This window comes from Alosa alosa, chromosome 10, assembly GCF_017589495.1.
Source record: "Alosa alosa isolate M-15738 ecotype Scorff River chromosome 10, AALO_Geno_1.1, whole genome shotgun sequence".
NCBI lineage: Eukaryota > Metazoa > Chordata > Actinopteri > Clupeiformes > Clupeidae > Alosa > Alosa alosa.
This window is the reverse complement of record NC_063198.1, coordinates 4,332,271-4,357,496: the sequence shown is the minus strand read 5'-3', so window position 1 is coordinate 4,357,496 and position 25,226 is coordinate 4,332,271. Positions and strand designations below refer to the sequence as shown.

At 40.7% G+C, this 25,226-nt stretch overlaps 1 protein-coding gene across 2 annotated transcripts; it reads left to right on the top strand.

The window, feature by feature from the left end:
• Positions 1–761: 761 nt before the first annotated feature.
• On the top strand, positions 762–23,701 carry camkva (CaM kinase-like vesicle-associated a). Of its 2 annotated transcripts, none has more exons than XM_048253785.1 (11): positions 762–931; positions 17,324–17,431; positions 17,794–17,925; positions 18,211–18,285; positions 19,636–19,774; positions 20,153–20,273; positions 20,433–20,508; positions 21,030–21,166; positions 21,380–21,458; positions 21,634–21,721; positions 23,305–23,701. In XM_048253785.1, the coding sequence occupies exons 2-11, from the start codon at positions 17,337–17,339 to the stop codon at positions 23,587–23,589; spliced, it is 1,227 nt and encodes a 408-aa protein (XP_048109742.1). In that variant the 5' UTR covers positions 762–931; positions 17,324–17,336; the 3' UTR covers positions 23,590–23,701. The 2 variants fall into 2 exon arrangements, with proteins under 2 accessions (XP_048109742.1, XP_048109743.1); XM_048253786.1 differs by lacking the exon at positions 762–931 and adding an exon at positions 8,393–8,603.
• The last annotated feature ends 1,525 nt before the right edge of the window (positions 23,702–25,226 follow it).

The following is a 25,226-nucleotide window of genomic DNA, read 5'->3' as shown; positions in this document are numbered from 1 at the left end:
AAAGCAACACCAAATAACTTTCCCTCTGTCGCACGCATGCTATTTGTTTATCCAGCACAGGCTTTGCAAATAACAATGTCCACAGACAAGGTAGAATATTTTGCAAGACTTATAAAAGTACGATGTATTGCGACATCAGATGCAAGTCAAATTTGTAGTTTCTTATGTCTCATTCCATCGAACTACAGATCCGCTACCCGATCTGGCAAACTTACATAGTGCGGTTATAGCCAATAGAGGGCCGTGAAGCAAATGCAGAATTGCCGTTCACCCTGTTACGAGTTGATGAACCACTGAAACGATTTTGGAAACATTATTTTAAGGTATAAAAAACTCTTTGGTGTTGCTTTAAGTAAACAATGTAATGATCTTCCAGAGGTTTCTTTACAGCCGTTTGAACTGTTAAATTGTTTGACTAGCAATACGCCTGTTAGTTTCAGTTATGTCTAGCTTTATTTCCCCCTCATCCAACGATTTCATAAAGAAAATATATATATATATATATATATATATACACACATTTCAGAGGGTTTAAATTGCCTTGAGAATACAAGATTCTCAAAGAAATGTGCAAAAAGTTTATCTGAAATTGATCTAATAGTAGGCTATAGCCAACCCCTGTTTATCTTACTACCGCATCCCACCTTTACCGCATATTACACAACAGAGAGAGAGAGCGAGAGAGAGAGAGAGAGAGAGAGAAGGGGAGGGAGAGAGAACGAGCGAGATCTCTGCTCCTTCACGTACTACTGCTAGCGCGCTTTTACAGTGAGGCAACGAACGCGTGGAAACAAGAGGTGTAACGCGGAATATTCCTCGAACGACATATTTGCTATACCTGTTTATTGGGACCGTTCACTAAGTTGTCTGTCCCCATCTTCAAGAGGGGAAATCCTGGATAACATTTCTTAAGTGTTAAATTTGTCACTTGGTAAGTTTACTTTGCTGTTCTCATGGCGCGTGGCAATTCACTGTGCTCGTTTTTGCGTATAATTTCAGCTTTAGACAAGTGATGATACTCTTTTCCTCATTGCGGACAGGGTGCAGAATCCAAAATATAACCTTGTTTTTAACCAGGCTACTTAGCCTACTGACATTTGATGTGATTAACAAATACCAATCTGTGACAGAAAGAATCCTATGAACACTTTGTTGCCAAATGTGCTCATTCAGATGAATGAAGATAGCGTGGACTTAGTCTCTCCATATGGCAGTAGCAGCCTATATGACCACCATGACACAGACTAGATACAGAGGAAAAGTTTATGTGGCTAAGTAAGTAGGCTATTAAAGAATATTGATTTATCCATCAACCTGACAGACTCAACTGCTCTGCGTTATTAACCCAGAACTAAAGAGCTGATATTGAGCTTGGGGACTCAGGCAGTGGTCTGATATCTATTGTAAAGATGGCAAAAACGTCCTTTAGCCTTAAAATATCGACTAGCCTTTAATTCATATACAGACCAATTCCTTAGTACTCCATTATAGCTCAAATTTTGCGTTCCATATCAATGTTCAAAAATTACATTCCTCTTTGAACAGCAAGCAAAAAAGGCATTAAAAAGACTGCTTGTATTTTAATAGTCTTTGTTGTCAGCTTTATTGATTGGTATCTTTGAAGGAGATTAGATGCAATTAGCCTTGACCATTTTTCTTTTACATCCCTTGAGACCTTCTGGTAAGAACAAAACACTTCTTATGAGTGTAAATGATATAGCCTAGTACAGTAGATGCTGATGTCACAGATTGCTAAGAAATATTTCCTAAAACAATTCTCCGTTTTCTCAAGACTAGACACATTCTCAACACAACACCATAGGTACAACCATCTTCTTCCAGGTCAAAGTCAAACTTTGTTCTCATCCAACACACACAGTCAAAAACACACACTATGTGACTGTCTCTTAGTGGTTATTTTATAACACTAAAAGGTATTTTTCCACAAAATGTATTTGCTTGAACAATCTACATGATTCTATATATATATATATATATATATATATAGTGTTGGGCAATAAGGAGTGCACATATTTTCTAAAGCGAATACATGTTGATTGACAGATCTATGCGAAAAGGTAAAGAGATGCAGTCATTTTACAGTAGAAGAAAAACAAATGATTTGCCCTTCTAAAGAGATTGGTGAATCACTAAACTACATGTGAAACAAAGCAATCAGATGGAAGCCAAAAACACAAGCCCAAAGTGATAACATATTGGGAGTGCTTCTGTTGCCCTGGTTTGAATTGTCTGCCCTTTGGCTTTGTTGATAGTGACCATACATATCTTTTACTTATCAACTAAAGTAATGTCCTCCTACCCTCAGGGGGTATCTGCCTATCAGTAATTCCTGATGCCAACCAGTACTGTGGGATTCAGTTGTAAAGATATCACAATAAGGTCCAAGTGTAGATGCAGGTAGTCCTTACATGAACTACAATTTGCAGTGTAATACACAAAACACACTGCAATTCAAATGACACTGGAAATGGATGCAGTTGTGAAATGACTCACTGTAAGTTTGGTTTTGGTCATTGTCCAGCTTCATCATAGTCAGCCCATGTATGAGCACATGATGGATGATGATGAATTTCATCGGAAACTGCTTGTCTTTGATATTGTAGTCTTTTTCTTCTTTGTCCTCTTCCCCAGAGTGCTTGCTCTCCTCCATCATGGACCTCTCTGGGGTTTTAACATTTCTGCTCTGTAGGATCCTTTGCTCCAAAGCATATTGCCACACCAATGTCCCTTATTTATTGATTTTGCCATTCTGATTGATGTGTTATTTTAACAGCTTTGTGGCTTACTGTTTCCGTCAGAAAAAGCTATGCACATGGAGCTCAGATTGTGATGCCTTGAGTTTATTGTATTGAATGCATTGTGTTTATTATATTAGTTAAAAACAACTGCTTTAAGAGTGGGTATTATCACAGAGGTGACAGCATATGGGCCGCGATACGTTATTATTGCGATTCTTCACATATTTCAATACAGCAAGTATTGCAGTTTGTTTTTGCGAAACATTGTGATTTATTTCCCCATAAACTGTATTATGTTTGATACTGGGATTCTGTGCAGCCATCTTGGCATGGTTAATTTGTACTTCCTTTACCATTTCCGTTGTGACATAAGAGACCTAGGGGCTGTGCCACCTTGTGGACTTGACAGGCAATGTTATCAGAGTAGACCCTAATATTTAATAAATAAATATATTAATACTTAATACTACTACAACTTTACCACAACACAATAACATATGTTTTTTTCTCCCCCTTTAACATGAATATTACTTATAACTTAAACAAGCCCAAGCAGCCTAGCACCGGCAATGATCTTCTTGTTATCAGACATTTTTTTAGAAGATCATTTGATTTATGAGTTGTTCATCACTGCTGTATTATGTAATCATTCATGTAAAATTACAAATAAGATCTTTTGTAAATAAGTCCTATCTTTAGTAAATAAGACTTATCCATACAGGTAGCTAGTTCTGGTGCTGGACCTTTCAGATGCAATGGGTATTCCATCTCTTGGCTTTCTAATACTACCCCCATCTCTCTATGCAAATGTAACAAGAATTTTTAAAAGGCAAAAGTGACTTAGCAGCTGGTGAAGAAAAGGTCACAAATAAATAATTTATTTAGTAGTTTGCGATTCTTCATTTGGCGTAATGTGAAAAATAGCTTCCTACACATTAGCAGAGATATTCATGCTCCTCTCCAGCTTAACCAAAAACGTCCATTTTTTTAAGCAAATCCCTTGAGCATAAAATTTAAAATTCTCTATTGAACACACCACGGCTCTTGCCAAAGTCAGGATAGAAAGTATCCCCCGGGATGCTAATTAATGCCATTGAAAGCACTATACAGGCATGTACTACACAGTACCTATGTGAAAATCGAAAGCCTGCAACACTCTTGAGTGTTTTTAGTATTTTTGTAGAAATAATTCAGTTTGACACCACAGTCAAGTCTCCCATGGCCATTACTCTGACAAATTGTGAGAGCTGTTGTATGAGTTATGTGTATTGAGTGATGTGATGGTGGCAGAAAGATGAAGAGGTATATGTCTCTGTGTGTTTCTAAATATAGGTTTATTAAGGAAATTGAACATGTAAACAAAATGGGTACAGTAGCACTGAAATGGATGTCTTTTTTTACCTAATGTAAACTAGTTCAGCGTGTTAAATGCTGGGGAATGAATATAAAAATGTAGTACAGGAATAAAATGTGACAGCACACATGCAAGCGTGCGTGTGCGGACACACACACACACACACACACACACACACACACACACACACACACACGATGAAGGGCCACTTTTGAAAGCAGCTGGCACCAGTCCCCTGTCGACTGTCTAATCCACCAACAGCAAATTTAAAGAGGAATATGAAATGAGGACATTGATGAATATTTCACTTGTGCTTGATTCATACTGCCACAGTCAACAGTTTCATCTTAATCCACTGATGTATGGGCTGAGAGCGAGGAGGACTGTGAATAGGCCCACTGAGTAAGGCTTTGTGTGGACACAGCTCATGTTCTCCTCACAAATTGTTAGCTAGATTACACTCGGTGAACAAAAGCCTAATGGGCTCCAGCAGTATTTATGCTGATGTATTAAGTCACAAACTTAAGCCTGCTGTAGTAAATGCAGCTGATTTGTGTCTGCTCTTTGGCTACACTGCTGGCAGTACTGTATATGCAACACCTTATGGGACTTGACACCAAGAGATATTGTCATTAGAGTTCAAATGGAAAGTTTGGTAATCACTGTCTCAGGAAGACGACTTAGTACACACACACACACCTCCTTTGCAGCTATAGCCGCTTTCATTCAGCTGGAAAGGCTTTCCACACTACTTTGGAGGGTCTGTGGGATTTTTTGTCATTAAATGGCGTTTACAAACGGAAGTTCAGGAGGAGCGTGACGGAATTTTCCACTCCTCCTTCTTCAATCAGTCAGGTTACTTATTCGCAGTCTACCTGCCGAAGTTGCAGCATCGGTGTTATTCTGTTTTCCGAGCTGTTTTCGGTTCAGACTTGAAAAGGAAACGCCCAGGGAACACCCTCTGAAGTCCAAACACGACTCGTCAACTCGGTCTAGCCCAGAGTACTACGAGTTTGAATTTCCAAGATGGCTGCGTCCATTAACAGTAAATGCGAGCCATATGCTCTGTTTATTAGCAGTTCTGTTGGATTTGTGTCACATTAAATCAGTCGTAGAAACAACAGTGTCCAACCTCTATCTGTCGCTATGATGTTATGACGTTTGTTTCGGTAAAATACTGTGTAATGCTTTGTTACAAACTAGTAACAACTGCTAACAATAGCCAAATGCTAACACACGGTAGCGCAGCTGGTTGACTAACAGAACGCAAACAGCTCGTATGACATGACATCACTGACGAGCTACGAGTTCGCTAAAGACTAATCGAACAGGACATTACTCCGCTCGCAACCCACCACCTCCCCTTACGCCTTCCATCTTCCATAGTTAAAGAATAAGGGGGTGTATGGCGGAATCCTGCCCGACTCCTGCCTGCGCAGTCGACTCTGGCACGGTTCCACAAAGCCCTTCAGGACCATGGCCAGAGACCTCGCCAAACATGCTCTTCTATTATGCTTTTATGTCTTTATGCAAATTCAGGAATGTGAACTAGTGAATTCAGAAAAGCATGAGGCCAGGCACTGATGTTGGACGAAAAGTCGTGGCTCGTAATGTCTGTTCTATCCTGGGTGATTGCAGACAAACCTGTTAGCTATTTGAATTTGCTCTGTAGGTTGGTCTGGAAAGGAGCCCACTGACATCTTCTGAAATGATGTGGTAAAGTATTTGGTAATGCTCACATTTGAGTTTCATATCACTGCTGGTTATGGCGTCAGGCATCAATGGGCTTCTTTGCAAATTCAAATTTGCTAACAAGTTCGTCTGGGTTCACCCAGGCTACTGTTCTATTTCATCCAAAAGGTGTTTGATGGTAGAACCATGGTCTTTTCGAGCCAGTCAAGTTCTTCCATACACTTAAACATGTCTTTCTGGACCTTGCTCTGTTGACCGCCATGCTGGTGGAGGGATAATGATGTAATAATGTTTTTCAGGGGTTGGGCTTGGGTCAGTGAAGGTAAATCAGTAAACTAAAATATTTGGGACAATTCAGTGCTTACAACTCTTTGGGAACAGTTCGGGGAAACCCTTTTCGCTTCCAACATGACTGTATCCCAGTGCACAAAGATCCATAAAGACATTGGGTGAGATAGTTATTATATGGAAGAACTTCACTGGCCCACAGAAAACAGGTTTCTCTATGCCATGAAACACATTTGGGACGAACTAGACCAGGGATGTCAAAGTCAAATACATTAGAGGGCCAAAAAAACAAATTTGCTACAAGCCGAGGGCCGGACTGGTTCAATGTTTATTAAAACATATTAAAATGACTGCACGTAACCTATTGAACCAAGACGTGTACTGTATTTTATTTAATGATTAAATGAATAATGACTGTGACTGAAGTGCGTTTGTGACTGAAGTATGTTTGATGACACCAAACAAGTATTTCCTACTAATTGCAGAAATGTTTGTTTTCTTTTTCTGTCCGCGGCTCCTTGATCAATTGCGCAGCAAATTATCAGACGATGGCCCGGGAATAATTTCACTCTGCAGACCATTGTCCACATTGCGGACCGCGGCCCATATGCAAAAGGCCCATACAAATGGTGACCTGCATGCTGCCATATTAAGGCCTTTTTACGGTGTGTTTTAGCCGGGTTTTCGCGTGGAAGGCTCTGTAGAAATCTGACACCCTATTCAATGAAGTTAAACTGAAAGAGCGTGCCTTTCACAGACACCAGAGTGAACGAGTTCACAGTAACGTTCATCAGGCAGTAGTAGGCTAATACAGTACGTTCAGTTCACGTTCGCTCAAAATATGAACGAGTTCATGAACTTTCGTTCAATGAACGTGTTCAGGCACAACACTGGGGAGGGGGGTAGCTGAAAGTTGACATCTGCCCAGACTGAATACTGATGAATAATGAAGCCCACTTGCGGCACCGCAGTGAGTTCGTGGGCTACCGTTGCATGGTGGGAAATGGAGTATTGGTGCGTGCAAAACAGCAGCCGGCGGCTGTGGTCTGCGGGCCGGTTCTAATACTAATCAAATATCATCCCCGGGGCCGTAGATAATCAGATTGCCGTAGATTGACTTTGACATGTCTGAACTAGACTCTAGAGATTGCAAGCCAATGGCCTTCCTGTCCAACATTAGTGCCTCATCAATACTCTTCTGAATGAATGAGCAAAAATTGCACAGACACTCTTGGGTCTTATGGAAATACATATGGATTTACAATGGATGTCATTGAAGTTCCTGCGGGTGTAATGGCAGGCGTCTAAATACTTTTGTCTATGTAGTGTATGTTACTTAGTAATGTAAAATATTTGGTATTTTAACTACTTAACCACTTGACAAATTTTAAGATTTGTAAGTTTTAAAAAACTTTTATTGAGTAATTAAATTATATTTTCAATCTTGTTAGCAATTGTGTTCTATAAAACAACATAGAGTTTTGTACAACGGAGTATTAGGGCCACACATGAGGGAAAAATATATTTGCCATGACGAGATTAAACTCGAAATTTTGATAATAAAGTTGAAATATCATGTTGACTTAAATATCGACATTTCGTCTTTATTCTCGACATTTAATACTAGTTAGTTTAGTTGTTGCTAAACCTGATTCTGAAATACAATTTCACCAAATTGTCTAGGCTACACAAGGCATTTTGTTGAGTCAGCAGCCAACTGATTCTGCGATTGACTGTTCGGATTCAGTGGCAGCTACTTTGGAGCGGTCGCTGTCTCTCCAAACTAGTTTTGATGGACATGTCAAGATGAAGTGTCGAGATTAAAGTCGACATGATATGTAAACTTTCTCGAAATTTTGAGTGTAATTGTATATCTACATCTTCATGTGTGGCCCTTATACTCCGTCATAGATTTGTGATCAGAAAAAAGAGTATAGAGAAAACATTTTTTTACTGACATGCCAATTTAAAAAAGTGCCAGATCTTGATATCTGACTGTAAATCAGATGGGCATAGATACATGCATGGTGTAAAATGTTGTGAGTGTCTTGCCTCCTGCCTGTGTTGTGGTGTATGCAGTACTCACAGCTGACCCCCTCCCTGAAGATACCGTCTGCATTCTAGAGAAGTCACACTGTACTCTACCAATATATGCATGTAGGACTCTGTAACCTAGGCAACAAACAACATCAGAGACAGATTGGTCAGATTACGTGTGTGTGTGTGTATGTGTGTGAAAGGGAGAAAGGGATAGGGAGGGAAATGAGATTGTGAGGGGAAACAGAGGAAAAAAGGAAGAGAGAGAGGAAGCAGGCAGATAGTGAGAACAAGAAAGAGATAGGGAGAGAGTGTGTGTGTGTGTGACAGAGAGAGAGAGAGAGAGAGAGAGACTGTGGCAGAGAGGAGAAGGCTTCCCTGTATTCCAAGTGCACTTGTTCTAATTAGGTGTGCTACAGAGGGGAGGACGAGGGCACTTCTGTCCCTCAGGAGTTGGCTGTGGAATCTAACAGGTAGGATGAACAGTACACTCTCACCTGTTCAAAGGCTTCTCCACTCATATTCCCATTCGCTGACTGCAGAGAGAGAGAGAGAGAGAGAGAGAGAGAGAGAGAGTCTCCATAGGATCACAGAGAAAACTGTACAGAGCTGACAAACAATGCGTTCAGCAAACTCAAAACATTTGGTGCTGTGTGTTTCTTTTTTTGTCTATAGAGTAGGCAGCCTGTGTTTGTGTGTGGTGCAGTGGTGTTTCGTTTCTATGCCAGAGTGTTAATTTTGGTGTCTTCAGAGAAAATTGCTGGCTTGCTGTTAAGGCTTGAACTCAGCGCAGCACTGCAGAAGCAGTTAAGTATAGAGCCGGCAAAGCAATGCTGTGACATTAATCGTTATTTATTTACTTACCATACTGGGCACACATTGTCCAATTGTCACAAATATTTCCCTCATTCCTTGGTGACATTCCCCCCCAAAAGAAAGTGTCAGCCTGCATAGATCTTGGACCACAGTAGCCTTTCATCTAAATGCCATCAACCCCAGACTTCCTTGACCTTTCCTAATTGCCCTCAATCATATTAATAACAATGTTTGACTCTCTTTTGTTGTGTATTTCTTAAATATTTATTGCACTTATTAAGTGTTAAATGGCTGAACCATTTGTTGTTAATGTTGTTTGTTAATTTAGTTGTATGATTTCTCGTCAGATTAGGATAGTTCTCAGGTTTCTCTGTTTTTGTGATCCTCTCGGGTAATTAATGGATTAATACACAAAAATGAATGAACTACAGGAGAGCAACTCTTTCATTTAGGTGCTGTATGTATAATGCTGTATATAGATCCATGGTACCAACAGTTTATTTCCACCCAATTAAAAGCCTATACGACTGACATTTTTGTTTCATTGTCATTGCCTTCTAGTGTTAGGCTAGTTTTGGTTTGAACTGAAATTATAAGACTATCATAGAGCATAAAGTTAAAAACTGCAATGACGCCGCAAGCTGTCGCAGACACAGGCATCCATTCAGAAGCGTTTTGTAACTGGGTGCAAAGTGATGCCATCTGCTTCTCGTGTCAGTGCTCCATGAACCAAGCTCTGTGGTTGCTTGTCACATACTTGCTTGGCATTCGCTAACATTTGCCATTTGCTATTTAAATGGTCTGTTTTGCCATGTATAATGTGATGTCTGCATTAGGGCTGCATGATTATCACAATCATAATTGCAATATGAACCAACACAATTATCCCATCACAAAAGCTACAAATAATTGTGCACAGATTTTGTCACATTTCTGACTTTTATATTCATTTCATCCTTGGCGAGTCCTTGGTCAGTCTATGATTGACAGTGGCATGGATTTTTTTGACTGAAGTTTATATTCAGCACTGCAAGCAAATAAAGCCCTAATTGGACACGTTGGCAGGAAACAGATGGTATTGGATACATATGACCAGTTGAAATCTTCCAGAAGTTGCTTGATATTTTCGTGACAACAGGAGGTGTAACTCCCATTTAGCTGTCATGAACATCCTCTCCTCTCCTGTCTTAGTTATACTGTGGCCAAACATATATATATGTAATATAATATAAAAAAAATAATTAAGCACAGGGTTTCATTCCCCAACTCTCTGTGATTTGGTGAGGTACTGGATAGTTGTGTATTGGAAGTGTGTATTGGAATGTTGATGGTACACTGGCTTGCAATAGGGAGAATGGTGTCCCTTTCAGTGCCACAGCATGCCTGGAACACTATTGCACTATACGACTCTAGTGAAGTGGGCTGCAGTATGACACTTTTTATCTCTTTTTAACAAACTTAGCGCCAAAAATAACACTACAGGGGGCACCCAGTACGATAAACAGTGACAATGAGGGGTAAATACCCATTTTTGCATGATGGTGTTGCTCTAAGTGCTACTAGCAGGATTTGTGTTTTCATCCGTAATGTTGGCTAGGCTGTGATCTGGCTGTGAGCTAGAATTCTCAGATTTAAAATGTATCTTGTTTTTTGCAGTGACTGTACAGGCTTTATAAATCGCCCATTGTAATGTCACAGTAATGTCTGCTTAGGTTCTCAAAACATGGCTAAAACATGTCCAAAGTTCACTAAATTCTACACCACTCTATCATTCATCCCATAGTTCTAGGACCACTTTGTCAAATTACCTTATTGTATAAACACAGACCTTGAAATATGCTGTTAAGACTACACATATAATGAAGTAATTAAAGTAAAGAGTGAAGATTGAATTGATGAGTGAATAGAAATGTAGCCCATACAGCCCTTGCACTGTAGGCTGCATTACATCCTCGGAGGCCACAAGCCAAGCCATTCTGCAAAAGTGCTGTATGAATGTGAGGGAACAAGATGGGAGATTCAAACACCTTCATTTGAACAAGATGGTGCAGTAGTTAAACTCTTCTAATGCCCAGGGCCTCTGACACTGTTGGAAATGAGCTGTGAGAAGAATTGTTGAGGAAAAAAAATGATCACATATTTCTGTCAACTTTAATTTCCCAACTATAAGCTGAGGTTTATACATTGATTTTGCTAAATTTCTTCAGCTATGAGGTTAATACACGGGGGCATTTAATATAGTTTTCTAGTGTCTGGCTATACATAAGCTTAATTACATACTCGGTGCATCTACGGTAAGCGAGGAAATCTTTATTTGCTCCATATAATGTTTTTAAACAACCTTCAAAATGTGAAGTACTTGATGGTGTTCATGTGAAAGCACTTACATTTTGTATCGAAGACTTGTTCACGTGTGGAACTTAAGCCAGATTTGTTTAATGTTCATGAGCAGAGAGGGACAGAGAAGCCTTTTTATACTGACCAATCTTTCCCAGGACACGGTACAATGTGCAGGTATAATGAAGGCAAAATCCCATCTACATATCTGAATGTACGGGAAATTGGACAGCCAGTTATTTATGCTTGTATTCCCTTGCATTTATCTGGTGGTTCATAGATGCCATGTTGTCACTGTCAACATCCGACATGGTAGATGTGGAGATGTAGGCAGTCTCTCTTAGCCTAAAGGTCACTAGACACTGATTTCAATGTAATGTGAGTTCTCACCTAGCATACAGTACCCCCTAAGCTGATTAAAGAGCTGGGTCAATGCGCTGCTGGGTCTTATAGCTTTCAAATCGACTCCTGAGTTGTGATGTTTCTAGGGCCAGAGTCTTCAAAACATGCGGTTCCTGGACATGGTTCTCCACTTTGGAAAATTACGATTCCTCTGAAACAATGCTCTGAGTTAGTTGATTTCTCACATTTCTGAACAAACCATTTGAACCCATTTCATGTTGTTCACCTTCTGAGCTCAGATGTCAGAATGTAGAATGTCCACTGATCAGTGGAGCCATAGAATATCAAGGCTCCTGCCCCTTTGTGGTAACTTTCTCTTGGCGCTAAAGCTGCCGGAATTCCATTTAGAACTGCTGAACTGCGCGTGGACCTGTATAGCTAAAGTGACATTTCTCAAAATCCTGCTTTAGAAATATGTTAAATTTCTTTGCTTCTACAGCCTTATTTCCATAACATGTCTGACAGACTTATGTAATATGAGCATGAAATTCAACATTAACGTCAACACCAACAACCAAAATGAACGTGCACGTCTCAAGCCATACCTGTTGTCAGTATTAATAGCAGTAATACTGAGATTTAGGACATCAGATTAGGCTTGTGCCGTCCAGGGCCGGTCTGCTGTGGTAATTGTACTTTTTTCAGTCTATCAGTTTGATACTGAATTATTTGGTCTCTGTGCTGCTCTCAGATGATCCTGCCCTTTTAAGTGGATGGAAATATTTAATGTCCAGATTGCTTAACATAGAAGCAGAGACAGGCACTGTGTGTGTGTGTGTGTGTGTGTGTGTGTGTGTGTGTGTGTGTGTGTGTGTGTGTGTGCGTGTGCGTGCGTGTGTGTGCGCGTGCGTGCGTGCGTGTGTGTTCAGGCAAACGATCAGTGCGGCAGACTGCTCTTTGTCATGCATGCGAAGATTCACACATTCAGATGAATTCATGATGTGTGAAGCTTGGAGGGCAGACTTGGCCAGATTAATGGCAGAAATGTCTGTGTGTGTTGTGTCCTGTGTGATGACTGCTGAAATGTCAAAACCAGACATGAATCTGAAGGCTGTTAAAGCTTTACATTTTAATTTAAAAAGATATAGGTACGACTAGGGGGGCATAGTGCCTTATAACCCCGGTAAAGCTCAGAGGGTATGATCCAGTCAGGGCTGAGTGATAAGACAAAATGTCTAACTTCACATGCGGGGACTTGTTATTATCTGTTCCAAGTCCTAAAGGCTCTCCACTGTGCCCCTCTCTTCTTGATTTTTGAAATATCTGTTGATTGGTTCCCCCTGACTTCCATTTGTAAGCCACTGTTCGTTCTCCCACATAATCTGCCATACTTGTGTTCCAGGTTGATGCTCTCCAGCAACCCTCTCAACTCCTCTTATTTGATTAAACCCCATCCAAAAGCATTAGCATTAAAAATAATGGAATACAGTTAAGAATGGAAAAATAACACAGAAAACAATAGACTCCTTATGGGTCCTCACGCTGTGTCCTTACGCATATTTTGGCATTCAGTGACTCACAGTTCTCATTTAACTGAAGGGGACACTGGACTGAGACCAAAGGTTTATGTATCCTCTACTGAGTTTTAGGACACAGTTTAGGAAAACCTTGAGTTAAGGCCCTGTTGTCTTTTGTCCTTTGAAATCCATTCACCAGTCATTCAATCATTCAGTCTCCAGCTGCCACATAATAAATTTAACAATGCATTTTTATTGTTGTCATACAAAATGACATCATGTAATTTCCCCCTGGTGATGTCATCTTCTAGGTGTCATGGCATGAGTAGTCTTGAGTTGTTATGCAACTACTTGGGATATCTTTTGTCAATCTGAAATTAAGATGAGTCCAAACATACATCAATTGAAATTGCACAATTAGTACAAACTCAAATAAATCCTTTATAAAAACATCCATGCAATGTTTTAAATGAGGTTCTACATTTAAATGAGGTTCTATTTATAATGTGTATTAATATATCTCCATGCTGCCACTTCACATAACATAATTTGTGTCTGTCCTCATATCCTAAGGGACCTAGAGATGGACGAATATGCTAAGCAGATATTTGCGTTGGAAATGATTCACATACTTGTGCTGTTGTCATCTCTCTCAAGAGGATTAGTGTTCGCACACACACACACACACACAAACGGTGTCATTTGGATGTTTCACAATCATGCCACACAAGGCATAGTTATCATGCACATTTGTTCTCCAGCCACTCAGCTGGCCACCCCAGTGTTGCACTGAGGCTCAACTGCTCCGTGAGCTAAAAATACCCCCCAAAAATACACCATGAGTATCAATGCTTTGTGCTGATGATTGCGCCTTCATTGGCTACCTCGCCACTAACCGATTGTTTTGTTGTCCTGCACACAAAGACTGGCATGTTTGGGCAGTTGAGAGATAAATGAGCGAGTTAATAAAACATAAGGGTCCACGTATTGCACACTTGAAATTGTTTCTAAAAGCCCCCCCTGTGTTTCCACTGCAGTGTGGAAATATGAGAGTGCATAATGGGATTGTAGAACAAAGTGTCACTAGGGGCAACATCATCGAAAAAGCTGCAGTAGAATAACTTAATTTGTGCATTTGTGTGTGTGCGTGTGTGGGGGTTGGATCTCATCATTGTCGATGCAACACATTGGTAAAACTGCCATCAAAAATCAAAATAGCATTTTCCATTTGAGAGTACAAAATGGTTATTATGCTACTTTATCAAATCTGAGAGGTTCAGTTTCAGATACGGACAAATTTAGTTTAGATCTTCCTGATGATGATTTTCAGGACATTTCCATGTTATTCCACCACCACTTTCTACACGATCCCGTATAAAAATGACACTAAAGCCCAGATGAACAATGAAAGCAGTTGCTCTGTCCTGTGAGATCTATGAAATCGTGTGTGTGCAACTCTTCTGCTTTATTTGGCTTGAGGTACGAAGTATTTTGTAATACTTCAGTGTTCTGGGCTTGCAGAAGGAGATCTGTGCTATGCTTTGGTTTTTCTCTGCAGGCAGAGGCAGATGTTCTGAGGCAGTTGTGATGCGTGATCAGATATGCAGAGTGATAACCTCTATCTCTTTTTATGCACCAAAAATGTGCACCCTGGTGAGAGAATAGGTTTTCAGCATTTTTGGAGCTTGCATAAAACTGATGAGCTTGCTGGTGTTATGCTAATTTCCCCAGTTAGTCTTAATAGCCCAATACTGGTGCTCTCCGCTTTGCCTCTAACTCCTCTGGTGACAAGAACGGAATAGCATTGCCATCTGTAAACAGTCTAATTGAGGTGCAGAACGACCTTATTGATGACTGAACAAATAAACACTAGAGCAAAGAAACAAGTGGAAGACTAACTAATGCACCTGGATCTGTGTGCAGGCAGGCTGCGATGCTTTGAGGCTGCAGGGTGGAGGACGAGTGGAAGAGTACTCGGCATGACCGTCAGACTATTTCTGCAGAGCAAAAAGCAGGCATCACAAAAGCAATCGGATTTGAAATGTTTTGCTTTACGTTCATGAATAATGAATCAAGCCCACAGTTCAGCCAATAGATGGAATTAGTCGAGGACCACTGTAGGTCCTCCATTCCCTCCACTAATAATTACATCTGCAGATCCCACTGTTTTGTTCAGCTATTTTCTCTGATGTGCAAATGTGCACCATCCCCACAGCCGAGGTGAGGTGTATCAGAAATTCAGCACCTCTTGTGATTCATCGCAGCGCAAACCCCAGAAAAACTGACAATATTTTAATGCGAATGATGCACTTATTGTCAGATCCGTGCTCAGTGGATGTCCATGCATTAGCATAGGAGGGGCGGGCTGGCAGGCAATGCAGCAGTCTATTCAAATGGTCCATTTCCTAACGTGGAAAAAAGTTTTTCACTTTGAAAAGTCCTGAAAGGTGCTTGTGTATGTACTTTGTGCATTAAATATAAGACCTGGGCACTTGTGTAACTCAGGGCATACTGTAGTATTTGGTGTGTCTCGTGGAATAGCTAGGGATGAGCGGTTTTATACAGAGCTGCACTGGCAGTGGATCTTGCTCTTGGCATTTTCAAAAATACCTTTTTCCAACACTACTGGGGGATCATCTGTCTGACAGACAAACACAGCATCACTCTGCCTCTCACTCTGCAGTATAGCTCCCATATGCAACCTCCTATAGCATGGCAAGGCTCAGAGCCTGCAAATAGTTGGGAATAAAATACTAACACTCGTGGAAGTAAATAAATATCAGGAATTTCCCGGAAACATGGTGCGATGACAACCTCCTGTTGTTTGAGTTCTGCTTGGCTCAACAGATGCATAATTCATGCTTACTTCACTGAAAGTCGACACCCGCATTGTTTGCTTTTCGTCTTCTGTCCTCTGGAACAGTTTTACACTTTCATCTGCCAATGGACAGTGCTCCTCTGAGGTCATCTCTGTCTCTCGCTCTCGCAGCCTCTCTCAGGCTCTTTGCACACCGGCCATAATCAATAGTCAGCCCAGACGTGCGCGCAGGGAGCAGAGTAGCCTGCGAGTGAGTCAGGCTCGGCAGCACGGAATACATATCTGCTATTTTACTGAAATAAAGTGAATGTGTGAATAAAATGATGGGATTATAATAAGCATGAATGATTGATGACAGTGCACTAGCAAAGAGCTGAGGTTTTGGGAAGACGATACTGATGGATAGCACTAAGGCAGTTGCCCAGAATACATGGCCCTGGTTATCTACCTGGCTCTTGTACTGGTGCCTTGCATTATGTCCCAGTAGAAATCCTGGATGATTAAGAACACTTTCTTGACTACAGTATACTGTCATACATACTGCATACAAAGACTGCAATGCAAAGTCAAACTAAAAAGATACTCTGAGGTTATGCATAGAGGTGTGCATGGTATAGATAGAGCACATATATTGCCCACCTATAGGTGTGTGCAGATAACTACCGATTGATCTGAGCATTCTGCGGCCTTGTAGTGTCCTATGAAGGCGTCAGTCAAGGGACCGATCGAGGAGGTTTTCTGCTCTTTGGGAAGCAACAGATTTATTGTGTTGGAGGTGTGATGAATAGGGCTTAAGTGCTGCAGCTTTACATCCCAGCGAGTGCTAGCACATTAGCGCCATGCAAGGTCATGACTCCAATATAATCCATACACTTGTAAAGAGGTCATTCAAATTTACTGGACAATGGTTGTTGGCTCCTTTGCTGCTGACACATAAACTCATAAAATGAATTAAAGTACCACAGGACTATAAAATACTGCAGTGTTGTTTGGTGTCAAGAGAATGTAAATTAAGATTTGAATGATTGCCTTGTTGTGGGTTTTGCATATCACAATATGTGATTATATAGAGTAGAAAACATAGGCAAATATCTGAACACAGCATGGAGACAAATAGGAAATACGCAGGCACAAATTTTTGTTATATTGAGCTTATAATCTTTCACAACACCTCCTTTAAAACAAACCCTGATAACATCAGAGATATAAAAAAAATACTGCTCTTCCATCCATTTTGTTTATCTATGTATCTTTTTTTTAGTTTCAAAATGTTTACGGCTTTGAGCTTAGCTGAAAGAGTGTGATATCCGTTGCATGTTGCATGTTTTTCATGTGAAGTCCTGTCTGTCTGTGTTGTGTGTAGGGCTGCTGCAGCCATGCCGTTTGGCTGTCTAACCCCTGGGGAGAAGAAGGATTACAACAACCCCTCAGAGGTCACTGACAAATATGACCTGGGCCAGGTCGTCAAATCGTGAGTGCCCTTCCAAGCAGCTACTCATCTCACAATTTCTCTTAGAAACCTGCTGTGTTTGCTTTCCGTGGTTTGTTGTCGGAGTCGTCATATGTGCCTCCTAATGCCCACTATGCACTTTGATTGTTGGGTTGGGTATTGCTTGTAAAGCTTTTGTTCCTGACTGGACAGAAATGGAGAGAAGCTCTCCTGTGTGTGTGTGTGTGTGTGTGTGTGTGTGTGTGTGTGTGTGTGTGTGTGTGTGTGTGTGTGTGTGTGTGTGTGTGTGTGTGTTTGTGTTTGTGTTTGTGTGTGTGTGTGTGTGTGTGTGTGTGTGTGTGTGTGTGTGTGTGTGTTTTTACATGTGTATGTGGCTGTTGCAGGGAGGAGTTTTGTGAGATTTTCCGGGCAAAAGACAAGAATACTCTGAAAATGTACACCTGTAAAAAGTTCCTGAAGAAAGATGGGAGAAAAGTGCGGAAAGCAGCCAAAAATGAAATCCTCATCTTGAAGATGTAGGTTTGGAACATTCTTGATTTCTTTATAATCCAAACTATCCAATATCCTTTATTGTACATGCCAACTAAATGTAAACACTGTTAGTCTGTTTTAGGATTTCTATCTCTTAAATGCTTTGCAAGATAACTTATACACATCTGTTATGCTTTGCTCTCACTCTCTATTCCTTTTTCCCTGTGCCTCTCGCTCTCTTTCTCTCCCTCCCTCTCACACACACACACACACACACACACACACACACACACACACATATATATATACACACACGCATGCGTGCGTAGGGTGAAGCATCCAAACATCCTGCAGCTGGTTGATGTCTATGAGACAAGAAAGGAGTACTTCCTCTTCCTTGAGCTGTGAGTGCAATGGGTTTCTTTTTTTTTCTTTTCTTTTTTTCCTTTTTGAGTTTCTTTCTCCCCCATGCTCCTCAAAAGACAGGAAGACATGGGAATGATGCAGTATGTGCATTTTATATCCCCCAAAGAGGATAACAGGCCGTTACACTTTCTGTACCCTAGTCATATTTTGTACATTGTCAAAAAGAATACTCTGATATCAGAGAATAGCCATGTTTACATGGACACTTTTAATCCGATTAGAAATGAAATAAATGCTCAATCGGAATAGAAATGATCATATAAACACCACAATTGGAATAAAAATGGCTGATCCGATCAGAATTTTAATCAGAATGAAAGAGGTGGTGTAGTCTGTTCCAATTCCGACTGAACAGCCATATATCGGTCAATTGGATTGCCTGCTTTATCTTCCCAAGGAAAGTAGGCAACAATGGCTATTCCGATCAAAGATTCTAAAGCACTTAAAAGCACCTGATCAGAATATAACCTATCCCATGCAAACAGACGGCACAGATTTTTCAATTGGAATAGTTTAATCGGAATGACAAAGAAACTGTCCATGTAAACGTGGCTAATGACTCATGAATTTAGCAGACCAGCATAAATCTATCTAAAGGTTTACATTCTCTAAGGCAGTGGTTCCCAAAGTGGGGATTGGGACCCCCTGGGGGTCAATAAATAATACAATAAATAGCATATTTTGGCCATAATTGTAACAAAAGATACAAATAGTAGTTACATTTCAAATAAAAGTTTTTACATTTTCTTTGCCCCTTGTATACTTCTAATAAAAGTATTGAATAAATTATATAATGGATGTTAAATTTTAAATAGGGGGCAGCCGTGGCCCACTGGTTAGCACTCTGGACTTGTAACCGGAGGGTTGCCGGTTCGAGCCCCGACCAGTGGGCCGTGGCTGAAGTGCCCTTGAGCAAGGCACCTAACCCCTCACTGCTCCCCGAGCGCCGCCGATGTAGCAGGCAGCTCACTGCGCCTGGATTAGTGTGTGCTTCACCTCACTGTGTGTTCACTGTGTGCTGTTTGTGTTTCACTAATTCACCGATTGGGTTAAATGCAGAGACCAAATTTCCCTCACGGGATCAAAAAAGTATATATACTTATATAAATAATATTATGGTTGTTAGGCTGTAATGTTCTTTTGTGTTCCATGTTCCATGTTATACTTCATGGGGGTCGCAAGTCACTGGCAGTGCACGGCTTAATACAAAAACTCAGATGAGAGAAGAACTGCTGTCCCTATTCATCCTCTTAGACATTTAAATGTCTTAAAAAGTGTGTCTGGATAGCCCTACACTGCCCAAGTGCTCAACGTCTCCTTGTCCACAGAGCCTCAGGTAGAGAGGTGTTTGACTGGATCCTGGACCAAGGCTACTACTCGGAGAGGGACACCAGCAATGTGATGAGACAGGTCCTGGAGGCCGTCGCTTACCTGCACTCTCTGCACATCGTCCACAGGAACCTCAAGGTACTGTACCTTCTGCTCTGCATTGGCATCTAGTGGACCATTCACAGCACTGCATGGAGAAGAACTGCAGTGAAAAAAATGATGATTGAACAAGCCAGGCTGTCCTAATTAAATATTCACTAAATTAATTCTTTATGGATATACTCCTTTCTGGTTCTGTTGTTTATTATCCAAGTAAAACTAATGGTGATACTAAACATCAACTCAGTGCAAATCTTTTATTTGCTAATATCTTGCTGATGGTCAGTGTTTTAATATGGTCATATCTTTATTTCCCTCACAGCCAAGCAAAGGATACCCGATTGTATTGTTTATTTAATAACTTTAGGTAATGCTTCAAGCATTTGGTTCACATTATCCTGCTCTTCCTTCATGCAGTTAGAGAATCTTGTCTACTACAACCGTCTGAAGCATTCAAAAATTGTCATCAGTGACTTCCATCTCGCTAAGCTGGAGAATGGCCTCATCAAAGAACCCTGTGGTACTCCAGAATACCTTGGTGAGCAGAGAGACAGATAGACGGACAGACAGATAAAAATGAACTTAGTAACAAGCTTAGTGGGCAAATAACCGCCATGATGTTGCAGTGAAGTTTGTGTATGTGTAGACAAGCACATTGTGATGATCTGGATTTGATGTTGATGTCATCTCCCATCAGCTCCTGAGGTGGTGGGTAGGCAGAGGTATGGCAGGCCAGTGGATTGCTGGGCCATTGGCGTGGTCATGTATATACTGTGAGTATATGCCCTCCTTGCAATGTCCTTATACCCATTTGTTGTTCTGCGGTGCTGAACAACCATCACTGTCATGATCATGATAATGATCATCATCATCATCATCATCATCATCATCATCGTCTTCGTCTTCGTCTTCGTCTTCGTCTTCGTCGTCAGCATCGTCGTCGTCATCGTCATTATCATCGGCACTCCCTGAGAATCCCCTAGTTCTTCCCATTGGCGTGTGAATAATGTTCATCTCTCCTGTAAGTTCTTGTGGCTCTCCAGGTCGTGTCCTCATCAATCACGGAGGATTTGAGTTGTACTTTCATGAGACCCATTTACTATACTGGGCATCTTATCTGTGGTTGGGAAAAATTGTTGTAACTTTTATTATCTCAGTATTCATTATAGGGTATTTGGGCATTATGAAAACTGCTGTACTATTATAAACCATTTTATTATGGTATTGTGAACTCTTTTGTTGCCATTGCAAATCATCTTTAGGTTAAACTGATTTGCTGTCTCCTATTGGTCAGGTTGTCAGGAAACCCTCCGTTCTACGATGATGCAGATGACGACGATTACGACAATCATGACAAGAACCTCTTCAGGAAGATCCTAGCTGGAGATTATGAGTTTGATTCACCTTACTGGGATGAGATCTCTGACTCTGGTATGCCCTTTCACAGAAACTCCTAGTGAGCCTCTAATGACATGGGTCAAGCTGGATGATTGATAAGCCAAATAAATTGAATCAAATCTGGCTTTGAATGTTTTTTTTTTCTTTTCTTTTTCAATTTTTTTGAGAACTTTCTGTCTCGGTAATAGAGCTTTCTGTCTCAGACATAATGACTAGCTGATTGATGTGTATGGTTCTGTTTTACAGCTAAAAACCTCGTGGCCTGTCTAATGGAAGTGGACCAGGACCAAAGATTGACTGCACAGGAGGCCATTAACCATGAGTGGTACTCAAATGCTCTTGGCTTATCTGTGAAACATAAAATACTAAGAAATTCTATAGGCTACTAGAGCTAAATCAAACTGCATTGTTGATAAACACAGTTTTTCGTCATCATGAGTTTTGATGGTTTCTCATGTTTTGCACATTTGTCTGATCAACTTTCTGACCTTTTTTTCAAGGATATCTGGAAACGCAGCCTCTGATAAGAACATAAAAGATGGAGTTTGTGCTCAAATCGAAAAGAACTTTGCCAAAGCAAAGTGGAAGGTACAGTATGATTTCATGCCTTTTTAAACACTGACACTCAGTGCTGTTACATGTGCAAAACAATCGGAGTAAAGCACGCACCAGTCGGAGTACTATCAGAATTTGGAATACTCCAGTTTACATGCTAGGTGAGATTCATTCGTTTGATTGGCTCCACACGCTCTTACGCCAATCGAATGCGTGACAGTTGGCAGCTAGGGTTGGCTAAGTAAACAAGTAAAAATCCAATTCCCAGAACCCTTCAGCAGGGGAGTTTTGACATTCTAACAACATTCCACAACATTATAAACTCCATTACAAAGACAAATTTAGGTTATCTTCTCCGATTTTTTTTAAAATTGGAGTTCAATCGGAGAACTCAGTTTATATGACATTTTTAATTGGAGTGAAATCGGATTGTTTGTATGCATGTAGCCGCACTGACTGTGTTATAATGTTATAACATTAAATATTGACCTCCACCGCTTAGAAAGACGAATCTGTCATATCAGCACTTTGCTACCTTAATTTTCAGTGATGTCAAAGGAGGCAGGAGTGAAAGGGCTGTATAGCCTTTGATTTATTTTCCTGCAAAGAAACATTTGAGGACAATGATGTTGAGATTAGCCTGTCATGTCATCCCCCTGAGGAACTTTAATTCGTGGAATCAGGTCTTAGCCTCTCATTGCTCAGTTCGGGAAGGGGATTAGTATCCATCAGTAGACATGAGAATTGTTTGGGCTTTTGCAAATTATAAACCATTATTGGCGCAACACTTCAGTTCTTTTGGAGTTATATCCACATGATGAGATGAGAATTGGATTAAGGGAAGCAGAGATAAAACAACAAACTGCAATCAAAATATTTAAATCATGTCATTGTTGTTTCAAGTTCAGTTGTCATATGTTGTGCCTGCAAAATCAGTTCGTCACAATGATTTAAGCCTGTATTGATATGATATTTTTTGCGAGTATTCTAATTTTAGCCTAGTATTATAGCGAATAAAGTACATTAGTGAATCCCTAAACGTTTACACTTTTACTGTTTACCGTGGACTTCTCATATGTGTCGACAATTTCCACAGACAGTACGCTTGAAAGCATATTTCTGTGATCAGCAATTGTGTACTCATACAGGTTGACATTTTGTCAGTTGGCAGATGTTGGTAATTAAACATGGTGTGCAGTAGGGGATGACAAGCTTTTAGTTAGACTCCTGCTCTCTGGGAATTGAGTGACTAACACCATCATTTATAGGTGGATCAGAGAAAGTACACACTCATGTTCACTCACTCCTCTCATGTTTTGTTTATACTGCTGTCCAAATGCTGGGGTGTGTTCGAATTTTCAAACACACGGGAACATTCGTGAAAATTTGCAGTTTTCTCTTTGCTTTGAGTTTTCCACGAATATTTGTGAACACTCGAAACTTTAAAGAGGTAGATCTCTGCAAACATGCGCAGAGGTGGACAGAGGGTTACCATTGAGATGGAATGTTGACACAAAATTGTAATTGGGCAATTTGCTACTGTATGTTCGCCTCACTTAAGAAGTCTAAGTCTTCAAGGAATTTGAACGCACCCTGGTCTCTCTGGCCCTTTTCAGAAAGCTGTGCGGGTCACCACGCTTATGAAGAGGCTCCGGGCTCCCGATCAGAGTGACTCAGGGGCCTCTAGCCCCGCCACGGGCACCTCTGCTGGTCCCGTCACACCCAGCAACACACCCCAGCCACCAGCTGTGACCCTCGAGGGCCCACCTGGCACAACAGAGGCCCCCACTCCAGTTCCAGCTCCAGCTCCAGATCCAGCCCCCGCCCCAGAACAAGCCACTGTCACCGTGGAGACAGCCGTTCCCTCGCAATGCAGTGCTGACACTCTGCCAGAGCCTTGAAACAACCACATAGTTTGAGAGGAGGAGAAAGAATAGGGTGACCCTCCACACACAATCACACACATACACACACACACACACACACACACACACACACACACACATACACACATACACACATAAAATGCACTCTCATTTTGTACGCTTGCATGCAGGCACACATACAGTAAACACACCCTGTGTACACACACACACGCACACACACACACACACACACACACACACACACACACACACACAGAAATGTTGAACACTGCATACACACTCTTTTTTGGCATCATGGATCCAGGTCTCAGTCGTTTAATGTTTTAGCAGAGAGCGTACAGTGTCTAGAGGAAGCCTGTACCACCTTGCACAATGAGCACCTTTTTGTTGTCCTAGAACATTTGATGGTGTGCTTTTCTGTGAGATTTTAGCTTCACTTTAGCCAGACTCTCATCATATCAATTGTGCAAATTTCAGATGATACAGGATATGTAACAGGAAATGGATGGTTGGGAAGCTGGGGTAGATACATTTGATGTATTATATCAGATAGTTGGACAGAAAATATAAATTATATGAAGTCTATTGTATGTTCTCATCTATTCAGTAGGAGCTAATTGCGGACCATATCATAAGTATGAAAGCAATGGATTTGGCTCAGATATAATTGTAGTTGAAAATAGATAAGTTTATTTTTGATCACATGTTTCATGAATGTTTGTCTCTGGGTTAGGTATATGCAGAGGATTCATCTGGTCAAAGTAGAAATGTCCAGTGTGCATGTGTATCAATGAAACTTGATTAATTTTGAGCCATGTGTCATTTTTTACTTTGATACAAATAATGATAATATCTCCCCTCTCAAACAAATTGCTTTAATTCCCTTAAACATAGTCATACCTGACAGATTTAATGTAAATTCAAATGCAAAAGAATGGAATTATAATTTAAAAATAGAACAAATCACTTAATTACTTGTTAAAGAAATATCAATGTCTAATCAAAATTATATTTGTTTGTTTTAGCTATGGGGGACTTTGCAGAGTTCCAATAGCTCGATCTCCCTCTATACCTTTGTATGTATGTGTTGTGGGCACATTAGTGTACACCCTGTGTCTCACAACAAAGCTTGATCTGTCATATGCAGACATAACCACAATGGCACAATGCACAGAATGTTTGCATCACATTGCTGTTCGCTCACTGAGTTAAAATGTCATCCTAACATTGCGCGAGGGGATCACCATCAGAGAGTAGCACCCACCTAGATTCTAGCTGGTAGGAATATACTCTGCATGGGCTGGATATTCAGTAGGGAGAAGGGAGAGACGGAACCGTGTGTGTAATGTATATTGTAAAATAGTATGTACCATGGAATTTCTTTCAGTGTAGCATAAATCTAGCAAAATAGTCAGACTTTTCCTGCTGCCTTCAGATGATGCTAGACTAGCTGTTTTTGTTCATATTGTAGGCTTGCCTGTTCAAACGCTACCTGCAGTTTGTCCGTTGCGTGTAGTTCAACTGTAGTAGTTCCTCCTTCTTTGCTTCCTGCCAGTGGCAAACTGCACTTGAAAACACTGATGCCCTGATTACGTGCTTACACACTACAAAGCGCAATTTAAATCACAGAAAGCAGGCCAAAATCCATCGAT